A 25987-nucleotide genomic window follows, 5' to 3' on the forward strand; every position below is an offset into this window, starting at 1 on the left:
GCCTTGCATGGTCCTCGAACTCAAGCCTATGGGGAAACCAAGTACAAAAGAGAAATCTCATAAGTTTTGGACAGAACCAAGGCCTTGCATGGTCCTCGGACTCAAGCCTATGGGGAAACCAAGTACAAAAGAGAAATCTCATAAGTTTTGGACAGAACCAAGGCCTTGCATGGTCCTCGGACTCATGGGGAAACCAAGTATAAAAGAGAAATCTTACAAGTCAGACAGAACCAAGGCCTTGCATGGTCCTCGGACTCAAGCCTATGGGGAAACCAAGTACATAAAAGAAATCTCATAAGTTTTGGACAGAACCAAGGCCTTGCATGGTCCTCAGACTCAAGCCTATGGGGAAACCAAGTACAAAAGAAGAAAATCTTACAAGTTTTGGACAGAACTAAGGCCTTGCATGGTCTTCGGACTCAAGCCTATGGGAAAACCAAGTACATAAAAGAAATCTTACAAGTTTTGGACAGAACCAAGGCCTTGCATGGTCCTCGGATCAAGCCTATGGGGAAACCAAGTACAAAAAAGAAAAAATCACAAGTTTTGGACAGAACAAGCCTTGCATGGTCCTCGGACTTCAAGCCTATGGGGAAACCAAGTACAAAAAGGAAAACCTCACAAGTTTTGGACAGAACCAAGGCCTTGCATGGTCCTTCGGACTCAAGCCTATGGGGAAACCAAGTACAAAAAGAAAAAATCACAAGTTTTGGACAGAACCAAGGCCTTGCATGGTCCTCGGACTCAAGCCTATGGGGAAACCAAGTACAAAAAGAAAACCTTACAAGTTTTAGGCAGAACCAAGGCCTTGCATGGTCCTCGGACCCAAGCCTATGGGGAAACCAACTATTAAAAATAAAAATAAAAATAAAAAAACTATGGCACATAGACCTCAAAATCCATCCGAAGAGAACTCCTCGTTAACAGTTGGGTTAATCCCTTAATTGCACGGATTCCCCGGTCTACCCTCTGATCCCCAGTACCAAAGGGGTTGATGTGATACGGTGCAATGTATTACCCAAAAGCACAATCAAAGTCCCTCGCTACTCGGCCACCCTCTCGGACGAATTATTTCGAGTTTATCGTTCTCGGACATTGGTCTAGCGTGCATCGCGCAGCACTCAGCGGTTATCCTGGTTAGTTCCAAGAGTTTAATTTATTAAGGATTACCCTTGTTATACTTGATAATATTTGTGAGTTTAAACCAGTAGGAATTTGCGTTAAGGCATTTTTCTGCCCGGAATATCATTAAGGGCAAGCTTACATTTAATATTCATGCACAAAGTAGTTGTTGCAGAGAAGAAAAGTATGTATAAAGAAATAAACACATCTTTTATTAAGACAAAGGAACAGTACAGTGTACAATGAAAAGCTGAAACAAGCTTACATTAAAGCTAACCACGTAAGTAAAGAAAAATACAAGAGAGTGAAGATAAAGCCGAGGAGGTAGCACAGAGGAGAGTTGGCTACTGCTTCGAGACCTTATTCCTCCTCAATGCTTTTGCACGCCCATAACTCAGGCAGCAAAAGAACCCAACTTGAGCCTCACACCGCTGAAGGAAAGATGCGGGGAGCCGGAAGCTGAGGAGCCTTCACCAAAAGTTTGTCTGTGACAAGGCAGAGGCGCTGGTGGCGGAGAATCTTTCTTCTGACACACCAAAATTCTGGCATGAACAGAACCTGCTTCGGATTTTGACTAAAAGAGGGAGAAACACCCTTTCCCCTCTATCGAACTGGAATATTCTCTTGAATTTATGCCTCCTTTGCCCGTGCATCACTCTTTTGAGTCTCAGGAGGACACGGCGCCTCTGTGGCGGAGAGAGTTCCTTTTCCCCAACCCTCGCCTCAAACATGATGTGCTAAGGGAGGAAACTGAAGGATTTGTGCGTAGGTAAAGCAAATTTCTTTCTTATTTATTTAAAAAGATGAGGTGGTGGCATTTAATTCACGCAGCGTCCCAAGGAACGCTACAGACAAAATGTCTCTGGCTCGATTTCCAACGACGTCTGCAACCCTGAGATTAAAGGAGTCTCGTGAAGGCGCACCTCGAACACTGGGACGCCAAAAAGTACCGCATGACCAAAGACTACGGGAATACCTCTTAATTTGTGGGCCCAGTAAATTCGCGGCCCAGGCCTGTTCAGCATAGGGGCCCAGGGACAGAACCAAGGCCTTGCATGGTCCTCGGACTCAAGCCTATGGGGAAACCAAGTACAAAAATAAAAATTACAAGTTTTGGACAGAATCAAGGCCTTGCATGGTCCTCGGACTCAAGCCTATGGGGAAACCAAGTACAAAAATAAAAATTACAAGTTTTGGACAGAACCAAGGCCTTGCATGGTCCTCAAACTCAAGCCTATGGGGAAACCAAGTAGAAAAAATAAAAATTACAAGTTTTGGACAGAACCAAGGCCTTGCATGGTCCTCGGACTCAAGCCTATGGGGAAACCAAGTACAAAAAATAAAAATTACGAGTGTTGGACAGAACCAAGGCCTTGCATGGTTCTCGGACTCAAGCCTATGGGGAAACCGAGTACAAAAAATAAAAATTACGAGTGTTGGACAGAACCAAGGCCTTGCATGGTCCTCGGACTCAAGCCTATGGGGGAAACCGAGTAAAAAAAAAAACAGAGAAAAATTACAAGTGTTGGACAGTACCAAGGCCTTGCATGGTCCTCGGACTCAAGCCTATGGAGAAACCAACTGCTCGGATAGGGAAAGTCCTCGGCTCAAATACTGTAAAATGTTAAGGCCAATAAGAGTGTTAGGATGATGGCGGGACGCTCCGCTATTCGGTAGCCTAAGGGGGCTGTTCATTTTTGCGGGTGATATGTCTTCGAATAATTACTTCCTACACCACATAGAACATCCAGTTCTAATCTCGGCTCTGTTTCGGGCAAGTATCGCTATTTACAGGTACGCATTGCTATGTCAAACAATTCTATTAAAGTTATGGTGACATCTTTTTATCAGCAAATATTTTGGCTTTAGTTATCATTGATTCAAATGATATATTATTGTGTTTAGCAGCGCTTGCAAATTTGTAAAAACATAGACAGAACATGCGAAGTAAAATAACAACAACTTTTATTAATATAAAATTATTACAACGTACAAAATGGGGCTCAAACAAGCCTATACAAAAGGTGAGCTGCCAAAGCAACACTAACATCCGCAGTACAGATAAGTAAACAGTCAGGTGTCTTTTAAACTCGTCTTCAAAGTCTCTCCAATCTCTGCCTCAGTATTGCTCATATCGAAAGAAGAACCTTCTTTGGAAAAAGATGAAGGAGAAGGAAGAAGAATTTGAAGGAGATGAATGAGGAAGATGGAGGACATGAGTAAAGAAGGAGGAGAAGAAGAGAGAAGAGATGAAAAGAAAGAAAAATGAGCAAAAGAGGGAGAAGTGAAAGCACCAGGAGGGATCTGGTGCTGGGAAGACTAAGAAAGGGAGGCGGAGGGGGCCACCAGTGAACGAAGAGAGGAAGAAGCAGAGACACTTAGTCCCTGCCTCGTTCCTGACTCCTAACACACTGAGGCCATATTAGGTATGCTCGTAAGAGAGCGGTTGGTTACGATGATGGGAATTCTCGACTCAGTCACGCCGAAAGTTTGACGTGATGAGCCCCTGCTTCGGATTTTGGCTGAAAGGAAGGGGGGACAAATCTTAAGTCTCCGCCATCCTTGCCCTGACCGAGCCATTTCGAGCTTCGTTAAGACAGGGCGTTTATGGGAAGGGAATAGTTTTTTCATTGCTTACTGCTATGGCGAGTGTATTTCAGGTTAAGGAATAACCGGAGAGTAAAAGTAAACTCCGGAAGGAATCTAAGGGTTTTCAAATCTTGGAGGGATTAAAGGGATTCATCTGTGGGAGAAACGATTCTTGTTTCTCCTCTTTATATAGGGGACGAAGAGGAGAATACTCAATGTGTTCAGATCCCCGAGGAAATCTGCAGACAAGAATACACCAGTCTCGTGAAGGGAAGATATTAAAGACGCGCTTCGGATAACCAAACGGCATAAGCGCATCATGAAGAAATTAAGAGGAGCATCTTGTAGACCGGTACACTTCTTGGGCAGGTGAAGAGTCGCCAGTGTCAGTCAAAGGTTGAATTAAGTGAGTCACAATAAAGGCCTGGTATTACCAAAACCCCCCATTCCAACCAGGATGTTGGACAACAGGGTTTTGAGGGGCTATTGTGGGGCCCAATAATTTATGGGCCAGGCCCACTTGCTCGTGGGGAGTCCAAAGGCCCAAGCCGAAAAAGGTAATGGCCTGGAGATGCAGCCGAGGACAGTTTCGTCCTCGGCAGACCCAAAGCTCCATTGAGGGTAGGGGTAAAAAAGAGATAAAGGAATAAATGTGGAAGGAGATCTAAAATATCTTGGGAGAGTTATCCTTACTACCCTTCCCAGATAAGACTCTGCACCTAACAGAGCCATATTCTCCAGCTTTATCAACCATCCCCAACAATTCTGGGATTAGACTGATGGGACAAATATCAGTCTTGTAAAGGTTGACCCTACACGTGGACGAAGGACAGCGGACGTAAGCTAGTATAAAAGAAAAAGTAAGTGAACCTAGAAGGGGGCTCTGATCCTATCTCCAAAAAGAAACTCCATGGGTGAAAACACCTTAACAACACATGTGCCATCATAAAAAAAACCACCGTTGGGTAACCGGGGTAAGACCTTAATGGTCCTCGGATCAAGTCCGAGGAGCCCAACCCCATAAGATGCGATGCTATAGGGCTTAAATATTCAAACCCGACTCCTTTTTCTACAGGAATTCCTCTAAAATCAAGACCGGAACATCGCCCCGTGACCAAAGGCAAGCTTTTTAAGCCCACTCTCTACAAATCATATTGTGAGGGATCTTTCATGTACGAGCCCAACATCATTATTGGGCCCCAAAAGAATCGTGTCCCTACAATTATTTTCTTGAATACAATTATATTGATATCAATATTTTAATTTCGTTTTCCATTTTAATATTTTATTTGTCTTATACATGTTTAGAACAAAAATATGATATTTGAAAAAATTAAAGACGTAAATGTACTTTTGGTCCTTATATTTTAGGGTCATTTTTATTTTGATCCTTACAATTATATTTTACCAATTTTAGTCCCTAAAATGAAAAACGAGTTTCATTTTAGTCCTTACTGTCACTCACTTAACGGAAATTACTGATGTGGCAAACGAAGAAACTGCTAATGTGGCAAACGAAGTGCACTGTTGGCACAGTAAATGCTAACGTGTTCATTAAAATAATATTACAAAAAATTATTTGGTATTTAAAATATGCCACTTCAGCATTTTAATTTTAAATTTTTTTAAAAAAATAAATTTTTATTTTGCAATTCTAATTTTAATTTTTTTTTTAAAAGAACCTTCTTTTTTTTTTTTTCAGTTTTAAAGATTAAGGGGAAAAAAAAAAAAACTTGTAGTAACTTTCTCAATTTTTCTTAAATTTTTCATTTTCCTAACTCTATCTCCCTCTCTGGTCAAACACTCAAACTCCGCTCTCTCCCTCTTTGCTTTCTCTTATTTCTTTTTCTCTTTACGTTCAGGTTGTAGTTTTTGGGATATGGCTTTGATCTAGGTTTAGAGAAAGTGAGGCTGAGATGTGGTGCTTTGGATTTGGGTAGAGAGAGGGGCTGAGGTCGACGGTGGTTTGGATTTGGGTTTAGAGAGAGAGAGGGTCTAAGATCGGCGGTGAACTCGACCCTTTCGCTCTTCAACATTCACACCATTCTCCTTCGACGCCGTCGCAGACGATCCTCTCTGTCGCGCTGTCTTCGCCGAAAACATTCTCTAACTGTGTGTGTGTGTGTGTGTGTGTGTGTGTGTGTGTGTGTGTGTGTGTGTGTGTGTGTGTGTGTGTGTGTGTGTGTGTGTGTGTGTGTTGTGTGTGTGTGTGTGTGTGTGTGTGTGTGTGTGTGTGTGTGTGTGTGTGTGTGTGTGTGTGTGTGTGTGTGTGTGTGTGTGTGTGTGTGTGTGTGTGTGTGTGTGTGTGTGTGTGTGTTTTAGATTTGAATAATTGAAAGTATCAGATCGAGGTTTGGAGGAAGAGCAAGGTAGCACGACTCGACTCAATTTCTCTCTCAAATTGGTGTATCTCTATCAAATCGGTGGGTCTCTCTCAATCAAATTGTGATTGCTGGGTTTTGGTCTCAATGGATTTTTGGATTTGAGATGTTTTGGTGTTTTGGATTTGAGATGTTTTGGTCTTAATGGGTTTTGATGTTTGAACTGCTGGAGGTTTCGGGTTTGTGTGTGTTCTTGTGTTATGGAGGTTATTATATTTGTGATCTTGTATTCTAGTTGTGTTCTGAGTTTGTATTCGTAAGATTAAAATTTCTAGGTTGTGTTTATGTTTAAGATGAAATTAGATTTGAATTCATGTTTATTTTGGGTTTCAATTCTAACCAGGTCTAAAACTGATAAGGATTGGCTTGGGTTTAGGTGTATTTTATTGATGAGAATTGGCTTTAGGTTTTGATGTTTTTGTTTTTGATCTAACCATGGTTTGAATTTTGTTTGTTGATTGTGTTAGAATTGCTAAGTTTGATCATGGTTTTTGTATGTGTTTTTCCCTATTTTGATGCTAAAAAATGCAAGAAAATCTCGAGTTTTTAATTTTTTGGGCAACCATGTTCTTGGGGAAGAACATGGAGAACAGTCAATCATTTTCTGGGGAAGAACATGAGAAAAATCTACACATTCTTCCGAAAAAATAATGAAAAGAAAATTAGAACATTAGAAATTCTTTGTTTTTAAAATTTTAAATTAAAATTCTGAAGTGGCATATTTTAAATACCAAATAAATTTTTAATATTATTTTAATGGACACATTAGCATTTACTGTGCCAACAGTGCACTCCGTTTGCCACATTAGTAATTTTCGTTAAGTGAGTAACTATAAGGATCAAAGTGGAACGCGTTTTTCATTTTAGAGACTAAAAGCGGTAAATAGAAATGTAGGGACCAAAATAGAAATAAGTCCAAAATTTAGGGACTAAAAATATATTTACGCCAATTTATTTTATTTATCTTTGTTTATGTTTATGTTAATGAATATGTTTATGCTCATATTATGTTTACATGATTATATTATTTGGAAAAAAAATTTGTCCAAATTGGTTTGGAGATATCCTAATCTAATATGTGGCAACTCATAAATCATCCATATGTATTCTTTAAACAAGTTACATGATTTATTAAATAAGTTGTGTGACTGAAAGTACACATAAATGATTTTATCAATTGTTATGTGGTGGGATAGAGTAATTTCCTCCAAATAGATTTAAAGATAAAATTTTTCCATATACTTTGTTTTAAGTCTTTCTCACACGCTCACTCACATGCGCGCACGCGCACACATAGCTAAATAATCTTACAAATTAAACCATAAGATAGTAACAACCTATGGATTAAAAAAAAATCATGTACATGATTTTAGAGATTTAACAAAAGCACTTATAAAAAAAACTGTGGGTCCGAGAGGTCGGCAATCCGGCCCAAACTCTATCTGGGCCCAGGGCCCGTGCCGAGGAGGTATCTTGCCGAAGACGAATGATCAGTGGCCGAGGTAGCAAGGGGAACGGCTGAGAACTTACCCTGTCCTCGGCATTCCAGAGCTTCAATGGGAAGACCAACACCATGGTGTAGGCAATCCCCAAACAGCCCCCTTAAGGGGATGTGAACGGAATGGGGCCCATAGGGAAGCAGGGTGTGAAATTGGACCAAGGAAAATGCGTCCTCTCTTCAGTAAATGCACCTGCCAATACCCAGAGCTGATTAATGAGAAAAGACGTTTAGACGGTATAAACTTCGATCCATGCAACTAATAGAAAGTTAGACGGGACGGTTGATGGGATGGATACAGAAATAAGCTCCTGCCTGACCTACAAGTGGAGGGTCAGGATCAACCAAGACGGACTATATAATAAAAAGGAAGGTGCACCAACAGGGAGTTGGGAAAAATGGCCAAAAACCAGAGCCTCCCAGCTCACCTCCAGGAGAAAGACTCCAGGGGTGAAGGAAAACTTAAACTTGTACGAACACCACGAAAAACCCACCGCCTGTCGATCAAGGCCTAGCCTTCTAAACCCACGCTCTACAAATGATATTGTTAGGGCATTTTCACGCGCGAACCCGACACTGTTACGGTCCGCCACGAATCGTGTCCTTACAATTGGCGCCGTCTGTGGGAAGGCTTGTGTGTTGGCATAGGCGGTAGGTCGAAATAGTTCCTTTTTTATTCCTAACAATTGGTTATAGAGTTTCAGCGTAAAGTTCCGTTAGGGGCTATGCTTCTTGAATAGGGGCTACGTTTGTCAGCGTTAATCGCGCGAATAATTCTAGAGGCTTGTGTGTTGGCATAGGCGGTAGGTCGAAATAGTTCATTTTTTATTCCTAACAATTGGTTATAGAGTTTCAGCGTAAAGTTCCGTTAGGGGCTATGCTTCTTGATTAGGGGCTACGTTTGTCAGCGTTAATCGTGCGAATAATTCTAAGGGCTTGGCCGAGGAGCTAACTCCCGTAAAACCAAGTTCCAGTGCCAAAGAAAACTAGGTTTTGGACAGAACCAGGGCATTGCATTGGTCCACGGTCAAGCCTATGGGGAAACCAACTACTTGGATGAGAAAAACTAGGTTTTGGACAGAACCAGGGCATTGCATGGTCCACGGACTCAAGCCTATGGGGAAACCAACTACCTGGATGAGGAAAACTAGGTTTTGGACAGAACCAGGGCATTGTATGGTCCACGGACTCAAGCCTATGGGAAACCAACTACCTGGATGAGGAAAACTAGGTTTTGGACAGAACCAGGGCATTGTATGTCCACGGACTCAAAGCCTATGGGGAAACCAACTACCTGGATGATGGAAAACTAGGTTTTGGACAGAACCAGGGCATTGTATGGTCCACGGACTCAAGCCTATGGGGAAAACCAACTACTGGATGAGGGAAAACTAGGTTTTGGACAGAAACCAGGGCATTGGCATGGTCCTCGGACTCAAGCCTATGAGGAAACCAACTACTTGGATGAGGAAAACTAGGTTTTGGACAGAACCTGGGCATTGCATGGTCCTCGGACTCAAGCCTATGGGGAAACCAACTACTTGGATGAGGAAAACTAGGTTTTGGACATAATCAGGGCATTGCATGGTCCTCGGACTCAAGCCTATGGGGAAACCAACTACTTGGATGAGGAAAACTAGGTTTTGGACAGAATCAAGGCATTGCATGGTCCACGGACTCAAGCCTATGGGGAAACCAACTACTTGGATGAAGAAAACTAGGTTTTGGACAGAATCAGGGCATTGCATGGTCCTTGGACTCAAGCCTATGGGGAAACCAACTACTTGGATGAGGAAAACTAGGTTTTGGACAGAACCAGGGCATTGCATGGTCCACGGACTCAAGCCTATGAGGAAACCAACTACTTGGATGAGGAAAACCAGGCACTAAGCAAGATTTAGCCATTGTGCGTGACGTCGAAAATGGTGCTTATATCTTCGTAAGACGAAGGTTAGGAATGAATCTAAGGCCTCTGTGGGTGCAGGTAAATTGGGATTCGGGGAACATGATGATAAATGTATTGCATGCATAGCTATTTGTACATGTTAAAATAAATCAGCGCAGAGTTCATAAGCAAATAGCGCGCATCAACGAGGGCGGTTAACGATGTAATTAGAAGGAAAGAGGAAAAACAAGATTTCATATATACATGTTCAAATGCTTGTAAACCATCAATAAATTAGGAAGTTTGTGAAAAGAAAAGAAACAAGTTAATCGTTCAAATAGAAACGAATACAAAAGCCCAACGAAGGTTTCTACTTTTCTGCTTTTTTGTCGGTCACATCTTGGGAAGTGGGAGCAAGATCAGCTTCGATGCCCGGAATGACGGTTCCTTCTGGGGAAGGCTGAACAGGGTCAGCACTGGTACTCTGAGGGACCGTAGTAAGGGGAATAGCCTTTGGCAGCTGTGCAAGTGTGGCTGGTTCTTCTGTACTGGGCACCTGAATGCCAACCTCGGGCTCAGTAACCTCTGTAGGTGCCCCAGGATCCGCATGCTGCGGTATCACTATCACATCCTGAAGTTTTCCATCTTTGGGCTCTTTGCTAGAGGAATCACTGGCTTGTAGGTTTTTCGACGGGGTGACCCCTTCCTCGAGTTGATCATCCGTGGTCGTAGAGCTGGTGGAAGTGGTCTCGCGGATGGCCGCTGGATAGAATACGCTCTCTGCCTTCCACAAATCTGATGAAGCGTCCACCCCAGCTCGCTTCAATGCTTCTTCCCAGACCTGGAAGCAATAAAACCTGCACACTCCAGGAATCTGCGCCTTAAGGGTGGCTTGGGTTTCGGCTACTCCCATGTTGTAACCATCGTCCTCGGCCGCGTTCTTGGAGGCCTCTGCCTCATTCCTGGCAAACTCGGCCTCCTGCTTTGCCTTTACGGCTTCATCACGGGCATATTCTGCCACTCCTTTCTCATGCAGAGCCGCGACCAGCTGCTTATTTAAATCCTCGATCAGATCTCTGGCTGTTCGCAGCTGGTCCTCGGCTTCAATTGCGCGCTTGGTTTGGTCCTTGGCCTGCTTTTGGGCACTAGCAAGGCCCGCCGAGACGTTATCCCTCTCGCGGGTAGTCATTGTTAAATCATCATTGACTTTGGCGAGTTCCTTTTCAGAAGCTTCGAGGGTCTTTGAGGTCGTTATACGCTTCTTGCGTTCGTTCTCGGCCGCCTTACCCCTGTCATGCACTTCTTCCTCCATCCTGTAGGTTGCCTGGAGAGCCTGTCAAGAAAGATGAACACGTGAAGTGAGTGACAAGCCGGTGACAAGAGTTAATAAAGTGTTAGGTTGCAAGAAATCTTACCATGCCCAAGTATCTCTTAGTACTGAGAAAAACCTCCTGCATCCTCATTCTCTTCAGCTCATCCATGTCATTAGGGAGTAACATGGTTCTCCCTAATGCATCCGCCACGTATCCACCCTCGCCGTCTCCAAAGTCCCTCAGAGAGGCAGTTTTCAGTAATGGACCCCCGTGAAGCATTGGGGCAGGAAGCCAGGCGCTCGGCAGGGGTTGTGAATCAATTCCTTTTCCCTTGCCTTGAGAGGTTTGAACTGCGGGTCCTTTGCCTTTGCCTTGGGGTCCGATCTTCAGTTGTTTTGTGCGCGGAGTCTCATCCTTCTCCTTAGGAGGTTGGGATTTTCCCTCGTCCACGATGTCCTTGCCCTTAGGGCTCCTCTTTCTCTTGGAATCAGCACCTTCATGTCGAGGGAGACCGAGCTGATTGGGAGGAGGCGGGAGGTTCGGGGCGGGTGGATTGTGGCTGAGACTTGGTGGAGGATGACCTGGTTTGGATTGTAAGGGGCCGAGGTGGTGGAGGAGGAGCAGTGGGTTGTGGTGCCTCCTGGGTATCCTTCCCTGGTTGGTCCTCGAAGAGTTGAAGAAGGGGGGTTAAAGGTATTCTCTTGACTCCCATCTCGGCTTGAGAAGAGGTGCCTATTAATGACAATTCCGCCTCGGACAAGGCTGGGTCACCTAGGTCACCAGGAGGGTCCTCGGATTGGTAGACTAAGTCAAATACCCCGAACCCTTCCTCCGGCTGATCTGGCTCACCTTCGTCCTCTGCTGCTTGATGAGATGAAGAGGGGCCCACCAGGGGGAGGTTCTTGGGGACAGTTGGCTCCTGCGAGATTAAAAATCCCTTCTTTACCACGGTAATTTTTGGAAGCCAAGGACGGCGGGCACTGATCATGTGCTTTGCGTCCTCGAATGACTTCTGAACCGGAGGGTACCCTAGTATTTTGTGAGCTGCACGGACTTGGCCATCACTGTCATTCACAAAAACCGCCGCTTGTAAAACGGTGTCCAAGTCCGCCCGATTGACTAAATGAAAATGCCGTGTATAGGCGTGTTCATCTACAAAAACAACAAACATATATGCATGGTTAGTTATCGGAAGACGTTAGGTTAGAATGGTTTAAAGGGTTATCCCTCTTCCATTCTTAATACCCCACCTGGTTCTCCTTCTACTACGGGGCATGGATTGCCATCATGCCACTCCCCAGAGACGATAAGGAAATTCTTGTTCAGTCCCTTGTTGGAATCAGGGAGGCACTGGATCAACCGAACCCTATCATCCCTCGACCTCATATAGTAGGTTTTTCCTTTCAATTTCTGGAGGTTATAGCACCAGTTTACATCATGATAGGTCAGTCTTAAACCCATCTTCTCGTTTAAAGCGTCCACGCAACCCAAAATCCTAAGAACGTTGCCGGCGCACTGGGTAGGGGCTAAACGGAAATGCTTGAGGTAACCCCTCGTCACTGGTCCCATAGGGATTCTCATACCTCCCTCTACAAAGGCGAGGACAGGAATTACAACCGCGCCCGTTCCCCTCTTAATGTGCCATTCCCCCATCTTATAGTGCTCCAGACTTACGTTGGGGGGAATCCTATAATCAACGATGAACTTATTCATCGCCTCTTCAGTATCGACCAACTTCCTCAATCTCAATTTAGTCGCCTTTGTCATTTACTAAAACAAACCTAACCCGCGACGGAAAAGAAAGGGAGCCAAAGAGAAATAAACTCAGAAAAGAAAAAAACGCGAGGTAATGGAGATAGGGAACTTACATAAAAGGAGAATTACGCTTCGGATGGGCTATATGTGCTTGAGATAGACTTGAATTTGGGCGGAAGTTCGGATGAACCCTGAATACACGCACTAAAACTCTTAAGTACAGAACTGGAGAGACGGATCCATCTCCAAAAAATCTTTTATACTTTCTAAGGTAAACTGCACGCCCTTTTTCCCGCCCAAAGAGGCCAGGAGATCACCACCGTTCGATTTCCATTATACCGTTGAACGTGGGAAACACCAAGCCGCCCGTATTTAATGAGGCCACGTTTCGCCTTCCAACGGCTCTAGGAACGTGCCTTGGGCAGGTGAAAAACCTCGGGAATTGATAGGTGACAAGGATTGATAGGCATTGGCAGATCCCTGATGTCATCAAAACCCTCCTATCCGTCCGAGGGGACGGATAGCAGGATTTTGAGGGGCTATTGTGGGTCCGAGAGGTCTGCAATCCGGCCCAAACTCTATCTGGGCCCAGGGCCCGTGCCGAGGAGGTATCTTGCCGAAAACGAATGATCAGTGGCCGAGGTAGTAAGGGGAACGGCTGAGAACCTACCCTGTCCTCGGCATTCCAAAGTTTCAATGGGAAGACCAACACCATGGTGTAGGCAATCCCCAAAAAGCCCCCTCAAGGGGATGTGAACGGAATGGGACCCATAGGGAAGCAGGGTGTGAAATTGGACCAAGGAAAATGCGTTCCCTCTTCAGTAAATGCACCTGCCAATACTCAGAGCTGATTAATGAGAAAAGACGTTTGGACGGTGTAAACTTCGATCCATGCAACTAATAGAAAGTTAGACGGGACGGTTGATGGGATGGATACAGAAATAAGCTCCTGCCTGACCTACAAGTGGAGGGTTAGGATCAACCAAGAAGGACTATATAATGTAAAAGTTAGTGCACCCAACAGGGGTTGGGAAAAATGGCCAAAAACCAGAGCCTCCCAGCCCACCTCCAGGAGAAAGACTCCAGGGGTGAAGGAAAACTTAAACTCGTACGAACAACGCGAAAAACCCACCGCCTGTCAACCAGGGCCTAGCCTTTCAAACCCACGCTCTACAAATGATATTGTTAGGGGCCTTTTTACGTGCGAACCCGACACTGTTACGGTCCGCCACGAATCGCGTCCTTACACCACTAATATCATATTTCTATCTTAACTCACCACTAACTATTTTCACTATGTGCCAATCACAATAAATCATGTCAATAGTTACGGAAAAATCCTATCCTTAATTTGGTATTTTAGTAAGAGGAAAAGCCATTAACGTCCCCTGAGATGTTCCAAGAAAATCCTTTATTCTTTTAATCAACCAAGAAAATGGAAGCCAGAAACATATCCTAAAGATCTCTTATTGTTCGCATTTTAATTAATGAAGAAAAGGCTGAACAACCTTACGAAATTGAAAGGCAGAGACTGGGATATTAATCAAACAAACAAAGACTTCTTCAAGTCATTTTCGTTCATTATCCATAAATTGTGGGCACCTCATCTGCTAGCAAATTGGACTTTGTCCCTGGTGGCTCCATGTGCTTCTGGGCCATCATTTGTAAGGCATATTTTAGACAGAAACAAGACAACCTATTCCTTGATGCATTCACCCCAGACGTTCCATGGATTCAAAACAATTCTGGTGTCAAATAGCAAATTGATTTGTTTTGCTTTTAACTTTTATGCTTATCTGCATGAGTAGTAGTTTTCTACTCAAGATTAAGTGTACCATGATCTTTAACAGTACCACAATCTTCCATTTGTTGTCAGTTTCTCTTATCATTTTCTGGCATCGAGACAGGAATTCCATCAAGAATTACAGTTTAGCCTATGCTACAAGTCCTGCAATTGATGGAAGATAAGACGAGGAAATGTGTGCACTATTTTTTCTTGCTTTCTTTGAAATAGTATTCTCTTCATTTCAAATGGATGTATCTCATTTTATTTAATTATTACAAATCTAAGAGTATATCTTTTTTTATTTTTTTATTTATGAAACAATCTAAGAGTATATCTAGTAATATGTCATTTAAAATTTTAAATGGTCCTAAATCATGTAAAAGAAATAAGAGATAAAATGACAAGTCCAAATCAAAGTTGCAGCATCTGATTTAGAAGCCAGAACTTTTCTAAGGTGGTACATTCTATCATGCCAAAAGTGGGATAAATATAAACTTAAATGCAGTTGCACAGATCTAAACTATCCTTGGATGTAGGTTCCACACAAGGAATGTTCTAAATCTATAGATTATAGGAAGCGTAACAGGCTTTAAATTCTAGGTGATATGGTCCCAATAAGAACCTTGCTTGCTGTGTAAATGAAACAAGGAACTAGCAATTTCATCATTTGTGAGCCTGGACCATAGTTTCAGCAATAGCTGATAACATCTGATATATGTATTCATGGGCTTTCCTCTTATATTCCTGAATAACCACTATTAAGTTTTGGTAGTAACATCATGTGTAAAGGATGGGATTTCAACCATCTCAAAATAAATGGTACAAATGTAATATTAAAGACTCCTGTTAACAGACATTTGAGGCTTCTCAATTATATCTTGTAACTTCATGTATTGCATTTGCCAAGTAACTCACATTGCTTGTAGTTACACCCGCCATGCTGCCGATGATGATGTATAAGTACAGGTAGAAATAGTTTATGGCATTTTTTATAAAAAAAATTAAAATAAAAGGAATTAGTACAAACAACAAAAATCTTAATTTTTCAAAAATAAATATACCTCATACGTCCATCTCGAGTCAAGTATATGTGGAATTCCCTCACTAGCCGATCAACCTGATCAGCACTTAAGCCAGAGAAGCAAAACATCCCAACCTATAGCATAGCACAGCAGTGAGTTAACAAGAATTTGTGCCCAACTAGTCAAAAATTTTGTTGTGAAACCACACTAAAAAACTTCAGTCATGAAACAAGCATATACTGGTCCAAAACAGACATACACAAACACCCAACCTGGTTAGTTATGTGCTCCCAGTTGAGAGGAGAAGCCAACTTCTCAAGACTTTCACGCAGAGTAGACCGCATTTGTTGAATACGATTTGCCATGACCTTATATTATAGTGTAAGCTTATCAATAAAGGCACATATTAGTCCCTACTCCAAATGGAAGAGGAAAAAAAATGGACCAAAACAAACATATGAAAGTTTTCATTACCTTCACCTCTTTGACCCAAAGTGCCTTGGTCTCTGGATCACTCAAGATTGTAGAGACTAGCAATAGACCATGAATAGGAGGATTGCTGTACATTGCCCTGGCAATCTGCTGCAATTGGCTTTTAACTGCAACTGCTTGCTTCGCATCAGCACAAAGGACACTAAAATTTTAAGTGGGGTAAGAAGAAGTGATAAATGCTAAATTCCACACCAAAAGACAGATTGAGAGCAATTTCAGTAACATAATAACACATTAACTATTTAGGTAGTACTTGCTGTCCACCTAAAGATTGAATCTATATGGGTATGGCAAGGGAGTGCATTGCTCTGTCTCATCCAAATTTGTTTTCCAAGACATTTTACATATACTGCCCCATTACCTACTGGCTGTTGCCCATTGATTAAAATGATAGAGATTCTCATATTTTTTTAGACAAAGTGCTCACTAATTCATTACCTGAGACAACCAACTCGGTGTCCATATAAACCCATGTTTTTGGCAAAGGACTGAGCACAGCCTATCAAATGTCCATCTTCAAGAAAAATCCGGATTGCTTGGGCATCCATGTCAAGATCTCCACTTGCAAAACCTTGATAAGCCACGTCAAAGAAGGGAAAGTGACTCTTTACCTGAAAAATGATTGAAATGATTAGAGATATAGAAAAATATAGTAAAGACTATATTTAACAAATTACCTTAAATTGATATGAGATCTCCCTCCACTGTTCTGCAGTAGGGTCAACTCCAGTTGGATTGTGAGCACAAGGATGTAGTAAAAAAAAGGAAGCATCTGGGGCATTCTAAACACCATCGAATGAAATAAACGAAAGACGGTCAATCATTTCCTTTGTTCCATTGTTGTATAAGGTAGTACACAGCAGTCAATTGATAATGTAGGCAAAAAATATTCCATTGGCTAAAGACAACGGAAGTGGGTACTGGTTGATTCCATGTTTCGACTCAAAATTCGAACACTTGTAAAATGCATGTGATATGCATGAGTTTCTACCTTTGGTGAAAGAATAAGAAAAAGTTAAAATCCTCTCTAATTGACTGCAGTCTAAAACACTCAATTTACTTTCTTTCCATCAAAAGATTGTTAAAAAGGACCATCTTATTGACATTACAATGTTCCAAAGGGATTTTATATTCAAACAAAAAGTCCTTAAATGTAGCATATTCATTATTGATTGAACAAATAAGCTTCTATTGTTTGAGTGGCATGAAGCGTTAGATGCTTAGAAAGCATGACATCTATTTTGCATCAATAGAAACAGTATTATCCTCAACCTCATGACTAACAAATCCAAGTAGACTCTTATACCTTTATATCATCCATGAGAGCTGCAAAGTTTAAACCCTTCGAAACAGGATGGTAGTACTGGAAGGTTCTTACTGGAACTTGGGCATCTCTCCAGATATTGGGGTGGCTATGAAATGCACAATAAAAAAAGAATTGATTTACACCCCAAAGCACTTAAGCAATGATTAATTGATCAAGTTATGTTTTATTCCAAGTCAATGCAGAAACAAGTATTTTAACCATAATAACAACTCATCAAATCTAAAAGCAATAATAATAAAATAGTGAAATCAACATACAAAATGAAAAACCTTTTCAAAGAGTACGGAACAAGCTTACTTGGACCAAGTTGGATCAGGAAAATAAATTGGTGATTCAGGATGGAAGCGCCTCTGAAACTCAGCAAAGAGACGACATGCACCAGTACCTGAAAGAGCTTGGAGCCCAGCAAAAGTCCCTTCTTTTACAACATTGGCATCTTTTCCATAAGTCAGTTTCACACTCTCCTCCACCAATTTTGAACCCACTGCAGTAGCATTTGACTCCCTACCAACATTTCTAACAAAATCACACTAGAATATAATACTTGGAAGTAGGGAAAATAAATCAATTTAGTTCCTTGACTATTACTAGATTATAACAATTTTTCAATTTTTTTTAAACTACTACTCACCAATCTATTAAATGGTACATGTCATCATCAATTTATTAAATGGCACATCTCATTATGTTTTCAATTATATTTTAATAAAATAAAGAATATTTATACGAAATTGTTTGCTAACAGACTTGGACATAAGGGCTAGATTGACTCATTGTTACATGGTGAGGAACTAAATTTACAAAGATTAAACCTTAGAACTAATTTGACATAAAGTAAAAGTCAAAGAACTAAATTGAATTTTAGCAAAAACAAATGAAGAAGAAGAAGAAAGATTGAGCTCAATCAAAGAACACCCAACAATTAAAACTCACATAAAATCACAACCAGCAATCTTTGCCTCTGCATTTCTAACACATTGAAGAACAACTGGTTTCCCCTCATCATCCCTATAAGCTCCCTGTAATTAAAACCAGTATCACATACAAATCAGAAATACACACAAAAAAAAGGGGGGGGGGGGGGGGAAACATAATTTATAAAAGAAAAAAGTGTACCACTCCGAGATTGATCTTGTGGGGATTATTGTCGGCAAGAAAAGCCTCAGTGACACCAGTGATGGGGTCCTTAGCAGCTGGGCTCACACGGTCCCACCAACCAAACCTACAAAGGGCCCTGGTTGAGGTTGACATACACCTTGTTGAACCAGTTAATCTTGATCCCATGAACCTCCACATGATAATGTTGATCCTTGGTTTTGGTTTCATTCAATTTCTTGTACACTCTGATTCTGAACAAGCACTGTGACTCTGATGAGGAATGTAAAGAATATATAAATGTTTTGGTAAAGGGAAAAGAAGAAGAAAGTTGCGTGGACCTTGGTTTTTCAAAGACAGAGAGTTCCCCATTTCCGTGGTTTTTTTAATGTTCTCGTCTTCTGTTCCAGTGGGCTCCTCGGTTTTTTTAAGGAATCAACGGAAAAAACGCCCTTAGTTTTGTACTTTATTCTCCCAAAAATATATATATATATATATATATATATATATCGCATACTTTTCGTTTTCAAAGTGATTGTTGTGGCGACTTTGTGGGTGTTTAGGCAAAAGTATTGTCCTTGAAAGGTACTTTTATAGCAACGAAACGAAGTAGCGTTATGAAAATATATGTCTAAGGATGGCAAAATTGGATAGGACTTGTGAACTTGACACGAAACGACATGGAATTTATAGGTTATGAGTTGACATGACTAACCTATTTAATAAATGGATTGGGTCAGTATTTGTCATGGTTTTCAAAATCGGACCGTTTAATGAACCGTTAAAGAAGAGGTTCAAGGTTTTGAAAGTGGGACCGAGGTTGAACTATGATGACGTTATAATTAATTTAATAATTATTTAAAATATAAATAAATATATTAAATTTATACAAATAGAAAAATAAAAAAATAAAATAAAAGATATTTTTCATAAAAATTCCATAATTTATTTAACATGCCATTTTATTAACAATAGATGCAGTGATGCACTTAGATAATTGGAACAAAAATTGAAGTATAATAATAATAATAATAATAAAAACTCTTTGCTCCATTCCATGTTGACAAGTCTTGATTATAGTACAAAATTTTGAATTAAAGTAGCATTGTCCAATCAAAGCACGTGGGTGGGTGGGTGGGTCTACAACTTCAGAGTATTGAAATGGCACTTCTATAACATTTTTAGCAATACTTTTACAACAAAATTTACATTTATTATTAGTTTTAATTTGAATTTATCATTGTAATTATTTTTTTACTCACCAATATTAACTAATAACAATCTGTTACTTAAAATTTATTGTAAAATATTATGAAAATATTGTGGTAACATTTGATTGTAATTTTTTATTCTTTTTCCTTTCTTTCCTTGTATCCATACGGACCATTTTCTTTTTCTTTTTTTCTCTTGTTTCTTCTCCTCCACATGCGTATCCCCATTCCCATCCCCACTCCTCTCATCTTGTTTTTATTTTTTTATTTTTCTAGAACTCTTCCTCCACACAACGTGTCCTTTGACTCCTCTCTGCTTCTTTTTTTCTTTCTTCATCTCTAGCTCTCTCTTTCTCATTCTCTTTCTCTCATACTTTCACCCTGTCACACACACATTACTGGCGGAGAACAAAGCCAAAATTTAAAGCTATGATGTTGGAGATGGCAGTGGCAGAATTTAAAGTTTGCTTCGCCCAAGAGAAGAGTTTCTGAAGAGAGGAAGCTGCATGATGTACTCTGAAAGCAAAATTTAAAGCTTGTTTTTGTGTGTGTGTGTGTGTGTGTGTGTTTTTTTTTTAAAAGTTCAGATTCAAAGGGAAGTAGGGAATCGTGAGAAGCAGTCTGATCACGGTTCTTAGAACTGTGAGGTTTGATCGCGGTTTGCACGGATCCTTGCTTTTTTCCCATAGAGCGGTTCTTGAGGCTAAAAGAACTGCAAAAATAAGTAGTTCGAGATTTTTCCAGTCGAATCGTACGGTCCAGTCAGGGTTTCAAAACCATGGTATTTATCACATGGAACCCGTTTAACCTGTTTGACTTGTTTAATTGAATAACATTTTACCAATATACTCCTCAAACCCTAGGTATATAAACTTGTTAGTTGTTGTGATTTTTTTTTTTGGGACATATTATGATTGATTATTTGTGATATTGAGATATGCTTTTGTTTTGAATGATTATTTGTGATATAGTTACTCGTTAGTTCTAAATTTTATATTAAAAATATTTTTTTTGTTTGTTTTTCATAATTCATATCAATTTGGTTAATACATAATTTTTTTTTTTGTTCATTTTGATAAAATTTGATAAACAGGTCGACACGATTGACCTGTTTAATAAATGAGTTGTGTTAGGATTGAAAAATATTGACCCGTTTAATAAACATGTCGGGTTAGGGTTGATCTATATAGTTGAATACTCATGAGTCAACATAATACAAACTCGACACTCGAATACGAATTGCCACCCCTAGTAATAAGTGTCAATAAATTTTGTTGACAACCTACCACTTAAACGGCATGTCCACATTTTGTTTTTTGGCACCTTTTATATTTGACCAAAATTCAACTCAGGTCTCTAACTTCATTCATTCAATTGATTCCTCTAATCTAACATATTCAATTCAATTGATTCCTCTAATCTAACATATTCAATTAAGACTTCCCGTTAGTCTTCTACTAGAAATGCTTTGATAAGGACTCCAAAAAAAAAAAAAAAAAAACCTCAAACTCACCCTAAATGACAGCTCCGAGCCTCCAATTCATAGTGTATTTTGTACCAAAAATTAAAACCACCCTAAGTATTAACATCAAGTCCTACAATTTTTTTAAAGAAAAATTTTAACATAGGAACCTATTTTTTCCATTTTACTTAATCATTTTTCAAAACACCCACATTAGATTATTTATTCTAAAGTTTATTTCATTAAATATAAAATTTTATTTATTTATATAATTGTTTCTCTATTTTTACATATTACAATCACCATTTACTCTATTTCTTCATTCTCACATATTGCAAAAAAAAAAGAAAAAAAAAAGAAATGCACAAAAAGGTGCTTATGTATATTTGCAAAAGTATTGTAACAAAAATGCATTTTGCACAATGGATGCATAAATTGATGTGAGTAATTTTTGAAGTTAGTTACGAAAAATTTGGTCCTTATACCATTTTACACGAGCTAAATGTGAATGCTTATCTACCAAATCCTTAGTCTTTTGTTAATTTCTTTACCGATGCAAGGAAAATAGTACACATTTTTGAAATTATAGAAAGCTTTATTGACCAAAGTGAAATTAAAGGAGTGAATTGAATTTCAATCAAAGTTAGAAGGGGCCATCTGTAATTTAATTAAAATTTATCAATGATTCATTCAGCATCAAAACGCTTGCCGTATCTACCAAGCGTTCAACTTACGCCCTGTAGCTTAATTCGCGCGGCCCTTTCAATTTTGGAATAGTACTTTATACACACACTCTCGCTCTCTACTCTCTCTCTCTCACTATCAAAACAAAAAAAATACTCTCTCTCTCTCAACTCTCAAGGCTCTTTCAGGTAGATTATATATTTCTCTGCCTCTCTTTTTTTCTTCTTGTTTGGTTTTGTTGCTTTCTAACTAGCGTTTCGATCAACCATTTATCAAAACCCAATTCCATTTCTGTTTTCAATTTCTCTATTCTACTATATCTTCTCTCTGTTTGTGGATTTTTACTGACTTTTTTTATTTATTTATTTTTACAAAGATTGAATGATGGCAAATGAGAATGCTTTTTTTTTTTTTGGATTAAACTTGCTTGATCCTCAGATTTCTGAGGAGGAACGATGTGAATGTTGTGTCTATGGAGAGATGCTGTTAGACCGCTACAACCAAGTTAAGGTTTGTTTCTTCTTTATCTCCATCTTTCTCCCTATCTGTCTATCTGTCTATATACTTATTAATCTTCAATTTGAATAAACTGGTTGGTGCAGGGCACGGATTTTGAATTTGTGAGACTTGTTAAGATTATGGTAATGCTCGCCGCTGGCGTAAATTTTAAAATTCAATTTAAGGCCAAGTCCAGCGCTGCTGCTGCTGCTGAGTGCACCCTGAAAACCTTTGAAGGTTTCGTGTTCAAGTGTTGTAACTTTCGTCATAGAGTGTGGCCCGAGACTTGTCGACTACTATGCCCTGATCCTCCTGACTACGTGTATGATGAAGAATCTCGCCGCCCCGTGTACACTTATGAAGTGGCAGGTCATCCGTGTTTGCCCTGACTCTCAAGGTTGGGTGGTGATTAGGGGTGTCAAATGGGTGAGTTTGGGGTGGGCAAAATTGGGTTGGGTATATAATTTCAAATGGGTGGGCAAAATTGGATTAGGTAGAGAAAAAGGTTTCTCTTTGAATGAGAATTCATAGGTTTTACTTGATGTTTGCATGCTTTACTCGAATGCTTTTGCCTTGTCTTAAGCTAGGACTATTGAAAGATATAATCTCCAGTGAATTAAATTGAGATTGACTGAGATATATCATTAGTCATTTAGGAAATCTGCTATTTCTTTTCAAAGGCTTAAAATCTTAGCCTGCATGATTAACTCCTATTTATTTCTAGCTGAATCGTTGCTTTTACTAGATTTATTAGTCGCCAGAATTCCATTTAAACAAAAACTATGTACACCTCACCAGCTCACCTTGATATCAAATTTCACTACATCTGATTTAGGAGCCAGATCCTTTGAAACTAAGTTGGTACATTTCTATCATGTCAAAAAGTGGGGTAATTATAAATTTATAAGCAGTTGTATTTGTTTATATACTATCCTTGCATGTAGATTCTATAAAGTGTTGGGAGCCTTTACATTCTAGGTGATATGGTTCTAGTATGACTCATGTCTGTAGTGTATGTCAAACAAGGATCTAGCGATTTTGTCAACTGATGACTTCTGATATATCTGTTGATTGGCTTTCCTCTTTTATACATGAATAATCATTAATTAGTTTTGGTACTAGCAGATAGTTATAATATACTGTTAAATTCGCAGTTCAAATATTTTTTTTCCTAAACTCCCAAGTACTTTGTGTTTGAAGAGGTGTCAATTTTTTAAATGATGATATTTCATTCATCTCAAATTTAATGGTACAAATTTAATGCTAAAGATTATGTTACAAACATTTGAAGCGCCATCTGCAACACCCTCTCTAAGTGAAGGGAAAAAAAATGGCATCTCACAAAAGTCTTCCATTTGGTAAATCTAAAGCTATTCAGTTTCTTGAAAGCACTCAAATAAAAATAAAAAGTAGTCTTATCATTTTTAGCACCAGGCTTTATAATCCATGACATTTTAAACACTTTGTTGATATCCATTGAAAACCACTAATGAACATATTTTGTTACTCTTCAATTCCCTTTTTTTTTTGAACACTTCAATTCCCTTTCAAAACATTGTGGGTGGTGCGATTTTCATTGGAAAAGGGAGTCATCACTGAGTTGGGATTGCTGCAAAGTTGTTCGTCCTTTGATTATAGTGAATTTCTGTTTTTTCGTTCACTTTCGTTCATTTCAAACATATCCAATTGTTAGAGCATTATGTGTTGCTGATGATGGCATGAGGAAAGAGGGTACTTGGGCAGCATTGGGCTAATCACTTGGCGTCATGTTTTTTCAACACACTCATGGCTCCTCATGCTCGACTAGTGATGCTCCTAAGGGCTCTTTGAGGGGGACCAGCCCAGTCTCCCTACTTGAGTTGGATTGATGAGTAGTGATGAGGGGCAGCATGTTGAGGCACCTTGCTCCACATGATGCCCCAAGGCCATGGCAGAGGAGGGCCATGGTGGGTAGAGATGGTTGTGATGATGGCCAGTAGCAAGTGGTGCTGATCCTACGTGGTGGTGCATGGCATTGGTGGTTTAATTGTTGGTTCCTTATGAGTGGACTTGGTGGCTGGAGTGCAAGGTAGGGCTGGGCTGCTGTGACGATTGAATGTTGTGTATAAGACATTGGGCTAGTGTGGGCTGGTTGAATGCATGGACAATTGCTAATAGGCTGATGACAATTACTTTGTGTGTTTCATGTGGGCATGTTAGGTGAGTTGTAGTGTTGATGGGAGACCTTGAGCATGGGCCAAGTCTCTTTAAAACGTGTGGGAACATGGTGTGTGGGCTGCTGGAGGATGGGCAGAGGCCCCATGGTCTGCTGAGACATGGGTTGTGCATGTGCAGCATGTGCAATGGCGGTTACTAAGCAAATACCAAGCAGTTCCTGGCTTTCTTGATGATCAGACTTGCTGTGTAGGGGCTGGAAACATGGAGAGCAAGCCAAGACAACATCAGTTGAAGGTGTCCTAAGTCAGACCACAAGTGGCAGACTGTCCAAGACCCAGGCAGTTACTAGGCAGTAATTGCCATAGCAGTTAATTCTGTGTATTTAACTCTAAGGCTGTTGGGGGTGTCAACAGTAGAGTGTATTTGGCATCGGGAACATTCTGTGTAATTCTCTAGGCTTGTAAAAGAGTTTCCTTTGTACTTGAGATTACGTAATAAAGATTGGGGGTGGGTTCCCTGTAAATATTGTGTTTGTTGTGTGTTTAAACGTCCTTAGCTAATCTATTTTCAGTGTTATTGAGTGTGTGAGTGGTGTTGGCTGAGACGAAGTCAGGGACTTAGGGTCATCACAGGCAGAAAATTTGAGTGAAAAATTGATCCTGTGACACCAATTAAGGCCTCCCACTAGTTTCTATTATAATTGCTTCTGTAAGGACTCGAAGAAATAAAAAAAATTCAAACTCACCCTAAATGACAACTCCAACTCCTTGTGTATAGTGTACCAAAAATTAAAACCACCCTAAGCATTCACATCAACTCGTACAAATTTTTGTTTATTTTAGTATAAAAACTTATTTTCTATTTTATTTAACCATTTTTTAACGAGTTCGATTTTGATAAAGATGGGGTGTAAAAGTAAAGTAAAACCCATGTTTTACACTATTTAATAAGAAATTGTTACACTAGTCTTTTACTTAAAATTCAATACATTCTACCTACTTAATAATACAACATCATCTTTTTACTTAAAACATGAAATATTTAGTTTATTGAGATATTATCTTGTGTGATCAAATGTATTTATATTTTAGCCATATAATTTAATCTTTTTTTTTTTTAAAACACCCACATTAGATTATTTATTTTATACTTTATTTCATTAAGATATCAAATTTGATTTATTTTTTAGTATTCTCTCTCTCACTTTTTCTCTCTACAAACCAGGACCCTCATTTTCTCTCTTCATTCATCCTTAGGAAATGCCCCAAAAAAAAAAAAAAAAAAATGAAATGCACAAAAAGTGCTTGTGTATATTTGCACAAGTACTATAATAAAAATGGATTTTGCACAATGAATGGATAACTAATGTGAGTGATTTTTGGAGTTGGGCAAAATTTGGCACTTATGCCATCTTACACGAGCTAACGTGAATACTTACCTATCAAATCCTTGGGAAGCTAGACTTTTGTTAATTTCTTTGTCATGTAAAAAAAATACTTTGAAATTATACCGCTCATTTGTGAAACTCTAGGAATCAACAGGGCTCATTTGAAACTCCATGGCCAAAAATTCAGTGAATTGAATTTCAATAAGTTAGAAGGGGCAATTTCTAATTTACTTAAATTTCATCAATGATTCAGCATCAAAATGCTTGCCGTATGCCCCGTATCTATTAAGCATTATGTTTGCACCCTCTAGCGTGCCCTTTCA

The 25987-nt window shown here is 39.8% G+C and overlaps 2 protein-coding genes across 3 annotated transcripts; one reads left to right on the forward strand and one right to left on the reverse strand.

Moving 5' to 3' along the window:
* Positions 1-15020: 15020 nt before the first annotated feature.
* Positions 15021-18697, reverse strand: LOC115953818 (aspartate aminotransferase, mitochondrial-like). Of its 2 annotated transcripts, XM_031071616.1 has the most exons (11): positions 18607-18697; positions 18287-18519; positions 18104-18189; positions 17468-17686; positions 17150-17255; positions 16521-16625; positions 16282-16454; positions 15826-15985; positions 15624-15719; positions 15391-15485; positions 15021-15269 (listed from the first exon to the last, which is right to left on the reverse strand). In XM_031071616.1, exons 2-11 carry the CDS (start codon positions 18494-18496, stop codon positions 15197-15199), a joined length of 1323 nt encoding a protein of 440 aa, XP_030927476.1. In that variant the 5' UTR covers positions 18497-18519; positions 18607-18697; the 3' UTR covers positions 15021-15196. The 2 variants fall into 2 exon arrangements, with proteins under 2 accessions (XP_030927476.1, XP_030927477.1); XM_031071617.1 differs by having other exon boundaries at positions 17468-17674; positions 18287-18669.
* A 3075-nt stretch (positions 18698-21772) lies between these two features.
* Positions 21773-23236, forward strand: LOC115951340. Its single transcript, XM_031068549.1, has 3 exons — positions 21773-21810; positions 22061-22132; positions 22225-23236. The coding sequence occupies exons 2-3, from the start codon at positions 22103-22105 to the stop codon at positions 22507-22509; spliced, it is 315 nt and encodes a 104-aa protein (XP_030924409.1). The 5' UTR covers positions 21773-21810; positions 22061-22102; the 3' UTR covers positions 22510-23236.
* The last annotated feature ends 2751 nt before the right edge of the window (positions 23237-25987 follow it).

Source organism: Quercus lobata, chromosome 7, assembly GCF_001633185.2.
Source record: "Quercus lobata isolate SW786 chromosome 7, ValleyOak3.0 Primary Assembly, whole genome shotgun sequence".
Taxonomy (NCBI): Eukaryota; Viridiplantae; Streptophyta; class Magnoliopsida; order Fagales; family Fagaceae; genus Quercus; species Quercus lobata.